Source organism: Opisthorchis viverrini (genome assembly GCF_000715545.1).
Source record: "Opisthorchis viverrini unplaced genomic scaffold opera_v5_219, whole genome shotgun sequence".
Lineage (NCBI taxonomy): Eukaryota > Metazoa > Platyhelminthes > Trematoda > Opisthorchiida > Opisthorchiidae > Opisthorchis > Opisthorchis viverrini.
In genome coordinates, this window is record NW_008751875.1 from 600,513 (window position 1) to 607,222 (window position 6,710).

General features: G+C 43.1%; 1 protein-coding gene across 1 annotated transcript; it reads right to left on the reverse strand.

The window, feature by feature from the left end:
* Positions 1-1,697: 1,697 nt before the first annotated feature.
* On the reverse strand, positions 1,698-6,003 carry T265_08439 (hypothetical protein; the record flags this gene model as incomplete). Its single annotated transcript, XM_009174240.1, has 2 exons — positions 1,698-1,870; positions 5,946-6,003. The coding sequence occupies 2 exons, from the start codon at positions 6,001-6,003 to the stop codon at positions 1,698-1,700; spliced, it is 231 nt and encodes a 76-aa protein (XP_009172504.1).
* Between the last annotated feature and the right edge of the window lie 707 nt (positions 6,004-6,710).

Consider the following 6,710-nt stretch of genomic DNA (forward strand, 5'->3'; position numbering starts at 1 on the left):
GGGGAAATCGGGGGGGGGGGGGCGTGCCGTTCTATCAGCGCAACTGTGTTATTTATCACAGTGGAGCTGGCAGTTACCAGAGTTGAAAAATCAGTAATTGTTGACAAATTATTTTTCTAAAACCACCTGGAGCAAAGTGCAAACTGAGAGAATGCAACTAAGCGTTTAGTGTAGCGTGCATAAAAGTTGGAATGATCTTGATGGAACTCGGCTACAAGGACTTTTTATCTGGCTTACATCAGTAATTTGTTCAGTTCACTACAGACTCCATAGGGCCGTTAACCACTACAATCTGGACATAATTCTACATATGGTCTGTAATTTTGTGAACAAGCTCTCCTCGACGTCTGGGGCAGTTTTTCAGATTTCTAGTAGGCCTGTCAAAAGACAACCGTTCCTTTAGTGTAATCTTGCATCAGTCATTTATGGTTTGAGACTCCATACCATGCCCTCTTTTAAGTTAAGAGCTGCTTACTCAGGTGGGCAACTGAGGTTATTCTAGCTAATTGGTAATGCATTTTTGCTCACCTTCCCCGTTAGAATGGACTCGAACAGTAATGATTAACAATAAAAAATTCGAAGCCTTTTTGCACCACGTGGACCTGAGGTGACCACTGTCAAATACGGTAGAACAATAATACGGTAGTTTTATATGTACCGGTCAGTAGTTGATATTACCGTACTGCGTGCTGCACGCATTTGCCCACTGCGATCAGCTGGTCGAAAATATGATCGATTCACCCGATCAATCAGTCGAACCATCACACCGTTAGTCGCCCCGCGCAAAATCACCGTGTGGAAAACAGATGGTTCACTGCATCACACAAAGTCACCAGATGAACTGCTTTTTTCTTGACTGCATACATAAACGGTTTGGAAACGTACTTTTAACAGCCTCAAAGTACTTACCATAAAAGAGTCTGTTCACTACCGATCGTCAAATTTTATACAGGCACTGTTTAAACCCAATGCAGACACTGACCGTTTACGATGCCCACCTCACTAAGTCCCATTTTTTCCATGCCACCCCTCTTTACCGATTTAAGCAATCTGGTGATGTCAAACGTTCGTTTTCTATTGGGAGGGTGATTTTGCCTCCGAATAGTTTCTTCTCAAATGTTGGCCTTCTAGAAGGCTGACTGTTTTGAACCCACTGCGACCAGTTCCTCTTCTGATTACCAGTCATGCGACTACTCAGCAGGGTCCACACTTCGCCGATCAACGTGTGCCTCCACCCATCAAATGTTCGGAAATTCCGTCCCATCTGGAGTGCGTGATAAGATCGATTCATCTAGACAGCGGTGCATTCGATGTGGTTGATCGATCGTGCAGGTTGATTTCTATCTCCAAACCTTCCGAAAATCCGTTTACACGAATAATTATCGCCGCTGGAATCGCATAGACCGGGAGAGGTCATTTCAGGTCAATCAACAGCCTTCACAAAACGCAGTTTTCATGGACAGACTTTCCCGTTTTCAGGGCATGTGGTAATGTACGCATGGTTAATTCGAACCCGAAAAACCTTGCTCGAACGAACACCTGATTGTTTCTACTCCTGTAGCCAAAAAATGAGAATTTTTTTCTGTTACCTGAAAACATCACAAACGAAAGATTCAGCTGAGTTCCAGGTGAGTCTCTCGAAAAACCAACTTAGTTTGAAAATGAGTGTATATTCGCTAATTTCGTGCAATTTGGTTTCAAGTAGAACATAAGGTTGACGGAAACTCGGGGACTGGGCCTACCTGATGAGCCCCAAGTGGAAGGGTGAAACCGGTCGTGGGCTGTCGACGGATTTTCAGCAACCTTATGAGTAGCACATTACAAAGATATTTTGATGGGAAGCTTGTCTTGGAATCTAAGATCTTAGCAACTAATATTGATAAATTAGATGAACAGTCAAGGAAATTTCAAAATCTATCCTATTTTGAATGCAAGCATGTGGTGTCGACGAACAAGGGCAAAGCTCTGTAGTTTCTGCACGTTTACAAGAATCTTGAAAATTCTGCAAAATGACCACACAGAAACAGAGTACTTGTTACCAAGGAGGTCAAATTTTCATACAGATTTATAGGTCAAACTTCAAATAACTTTTAAACTGTGTGTGGAACGACCGCATAGACAAAATATGTAGAATGAGTACTTCTCACTGGCACCATTTTAGCAGTTTCATGATCGCCATGCTTACTCGACAGCTTTTCAATCGATCGGCTTCAGCCAACGAACCAAGTTGACGGTTTATCCATTTGATTAACTTGTCTAGTATCTTGGTTAAAAGTATGTAGACTTCACTGATGCTGAAGACAGGAAAGCAGGCATTATAGCCCTCAGACGTTCAGGATCAGATGGCAGAGGACCTACTGAATTCAAGACATTCCATTCCAACAGTTCTTTCAACCAGGAATGCTAAATAGTAACACGCAACTATAAGATCGTTGCCAGTTTGCTGGTAGTATCACTGACCCGACTCAAGTATTGTATTCACACACTACCCGATGAAAAAGTCACTTCTGTCTTTCATCAAGTTATTTACTTGTTTCCCGTCGAATTCATTTACCTTCGAATTTCTTGAGTTTGCAAGTATTGTTTAGACTGACTAAATCTGTCCTCGGCTTTTATGCTAAGTCCCCTGGTTGATTTGTATTCTTTCGTTTCTACCGGAACTCTCTCACATCCAAAATAAGGCTTCCGTGTTATTCGTCTTGAGTAAACTTTGGAGGGGACCAGGAAACAGCCTCTGTGAACGGTTCAACGTTCGACGAAACCATCAGTGCGGCTTACTTCAAACACCAGAATTTGCTCTTGGATGGTCGTTGGCTTGTTCGCTTAGCTGGGCAATTCGATTGCAGACGTTTCATCACCAATCGAGGTGACATTATCAGTGCGTTACTGGAAAGCGCAGTGATGTGTAGCGGTGGGTTGGTGGTTGTGCTCTTGAATAAGCGTTAATGTAAACAACATATCAAAAAATCGAATTAAAGCAAGCAGGCGTAGTTGCTCAGAAGTCTCGATGTTTCGGAGTTCTGATATGAAATCAAAAGACTAACAGCGATCCGTATGGAAGCATTTCAATGCCTCTGAAGTCTTCGATTAAATGGAAAATGCTTGTAACCGATTGAGTGGTCATCGTTTAGGAGAAGTTTGGCACACAATCGGTGGACTTATTGCTGGGCAACGTCTCGCTTTTGACATAAAAGCTTCGTCAGGCCAAGTGAGTAAGTAAGCAGGCTGATCGGGTTCCCTGACTGCCTTAAAACCTGACCAGCCTCGTAACCTAGTCACGTGGCCTGACGAAGCTTTTGTGTCAAGAGTGAAATGTTGCCCAGCAATAAATCCACTGATTGTTTACCAAGACGATCTGAAACCTCTATAGTCTGTTTTTAAGCTTTGCTATACACAAACGAACAAGGTTTTATCACTAAAATCTACGATTTGAGCAGCATATCACATTATCCTGGAAGAGTAGCGTTTCAAACATGAAGGCGGGAAAGCATTGGCTGAGTGTTCCTAGTTACTCTGCTACTCACCTTCGTTTCCACCAGACAGATGCTCCTCAGTTTAGGTCATTTCGTAGAAAGACTGCTTTCCATTTAGATCATTTTCAAAAAAATAAAGAATTGCTGGGAGCAGTAAGAATACACCTCCTCATCTTACTGCTAGTTTCACGAAAGAAAGAGCTGGTTGAAAACGGGTGGTTCGTATCCTTCAATAGAAACCTTCAATGAAACCGGTCCATCTTGGTGGATTTTCAGTGACGTCTTTGTTTTCAGCTCGCTCCGAAGTGGATATTTCCAGTGAATTAGGAACGTAATTGAATCCCCCCATAAATTCGATTTGGTCGTATAGGAGATTGCTCTTCTTCTGAAATGAATTAGTTATCAGATTGTTGATCGGTGTTGTATTTGAATCGTTCCATCCGTAAGCAATCGTCTGACGAACTTTGTATGAGTAAATGTACTTATTGATCTCCCTGATTTCCCCACGACTGTGCTGATGAACGCGATGCTCCCTTTGTGAATCCATTACGATGAGTCTAGCCGACTCCCAAAATTACAGCATCCAATTGGCTGTTCGTTCGGTTTCAAGGACATTCAGATTCTCGGTGATGGTCAGAAGAGGTTCATGCGTCAAATCACTTGAGTTTACGACAAAAATGGTTCCCCAACAGAAAATTAATCCTTTTCCATGTATCACTGGTGAAAGGAAGAAGGCCTTCGCTGCGGAGTTATTTATTAGAAAATGCCAACTGACCGGTTACAGACTATTCGACAGGGAAGCAAAACTCTCATTTACATCTTATTTACAAAAACTGGATATCCATCTCCTCCTGAACGCGTCGTCTTGAACTTTCCTAGATATTCATTGACTCCAATCATTCATTGCTCAAATCCAAGCAAATGTTACAAAGCGACTCCACAAATTCCGCAACAGATCTCCCCTTTCAAGAGACGCAAAGCGAGATTCCAAGAACGACACATACTACTCGCATGTCTCCCCATCAGTAGTATCTCCGTTACACTGGTAATGAACACTAAGTAATCGACTAGGACATCAAACTGATGGAAGCCACAACTACACACCTGTGACCATGCACTGCTCTTGGAATGAGAGGGGGTGGTGGTACGACCACGTTAAGCGTACGGTGACCAATAACGCCACCTAATTCCTTCCACATCGCGTCTGGAAGATCGTGGCAGGCGTCAATGTCCATTAAGACCGAGTAACAATCATACAGTAGTGGAGGACGGTGGTTGCAACTACGAGCAAAACAATAGCAGGAAGGTAATTACGGTAATCGAATGAAAGCAAAAAAGTAAATGCACGTCAAAATGAGTCTAGGCGAAAGGAAATGTATATAGAGGGCGAAATTTTAGCTTCCTGGAAGACAGTAAGTATTCAACAAAATGAGAAGCAAGGCTAGACACCTACGCAAAACCGAAACAAAGGCGGTAACGAGTGTGGCAAGCAGTGAGGGCGTCGGCGTGACATAATGGGAGTGGTAGACAAATTCGTATACGAAACTACACTGTCGGTGGGAGATATCGGGGGCGAAATGCAAGCTGTTGGGTGTATTGATGAGGGGCCTGAAAAAACAACGGTAAGGTTCCATCTACGAAGCAAAGTAACGTCAAGAATCTCTGTGGACGGTGAAAACTTCTGATGTATCGGAGAACCGACAGGAGGAAGAAGCTGGCAGGTCAGAACAAAAGCCTGGACGTGCACCTGTCAGCGTTCCGCACAGCGCACGCTTTCTTCGTGCAGACAAAATAACGATTTGATGACTGGCAGACCATCGAATAAGGAAACTATGATAAGTGGAGCGCGAAGATGATCAATGAGTTTATTCGTCAGCGTGCAGAAGATCAGCAGACGATCATCGAAAATCCTCCCACTCCAGAGAACTTGCCGTCAACCAGACTATACAGTAGGAGATTGAAAATTTACGAACTGGTATGCGAATGGCCTTATCGACTGTCAGACTAAAGTTGGAAGAACGATGGTTCAGCCAGTCGAACTGATAATGTTCCGTGAACCAGCCAGTTGTTTTTCCGCGCGTCTGTTCGCATGGACCGCTATCTAGTTGCTATACAAACTGAATGTATCGAAGCCCGTGTATCACGATCCAGTCAATTGCGTGAGCAGTTCAAAATGACTCAGAAAACTATGTGGAAAAATCAAGTTCCATCAGATGCGGCTGGGTTGCGACTGATGGTTCAAGGAACTAACTGGATGATGAAACTTGGAGCAAATTCACTGCGAAAAGGATGTGTCAGTTTTCCGGAGACGAGTAAATGCAAAAAGCGAAAAAAATGGAAAAGAAATGGAGGGGATGCAGGAATAATGTATAGTTACCAGGTGGAAGTGACGATTCAAGATCTAGTAAATAAGATTCCGCTTAGCGAATATACACTCAGTTGCAAAAAAATTTGATTCAGTGAGAGACTCACCTGGAACCCAGCTGAATCTCTCGTTGTGATGTTTCGAATATCGTGCCAACTGAATCATGAGGCGGCCTGTGTGCAACACATTCAGTTGTAGAATATTATAAACGAGAGATTAAGTGGAGTCTCGCGTGAAAACCGAATTGATTTGCAAATGAATGTACTTCTCAAAAACAAGTCCAGTCTGGTTTCAAGTAGAACATAAAGTTGACGGAAACTCGGGGACTGCGCCTATCTGATGAGGCCCAAGAAGGGCGAAACCGGTCGTGGGCTGTCGACGGATTTTCAACAACCTTATGAGTAGTACGTTACACAGATTGCGCTCAGTTTTATCCATAATAGTCTGTGATCCAAAATCTTCCTAAGTGACTGGTCGGTTATCGGGCTGGTTGCTAATTTGCCTGGACTTCTCGCCACCTTATTCTTTTCACACTATTTTATTCGTCATGTGATCGACTTATTTAGTATCACAAGTTTTCACAGACAAAGTACGTAAACACATCACAACGTAAAAGTGTAGTCCTCCGGTGGACATACAGAACAACCAAACTCCTGAAATATGAGGAACTTTCCGTCACGTGGTTCGATGAGGCCTGCCAAAGTGAGACAACACTCGCAAAACCTTGATTCACAATGCACGGTCAGAAAGAAGAACATTTTGGACGTCACTACAATGCTGTAAACATGGATTTGGTTTGGCAGAACCATTCCACAAAACAGCAATGGACACATCAGAGATATTTTCGTGGAAATGGCAAAATATGAAAACAG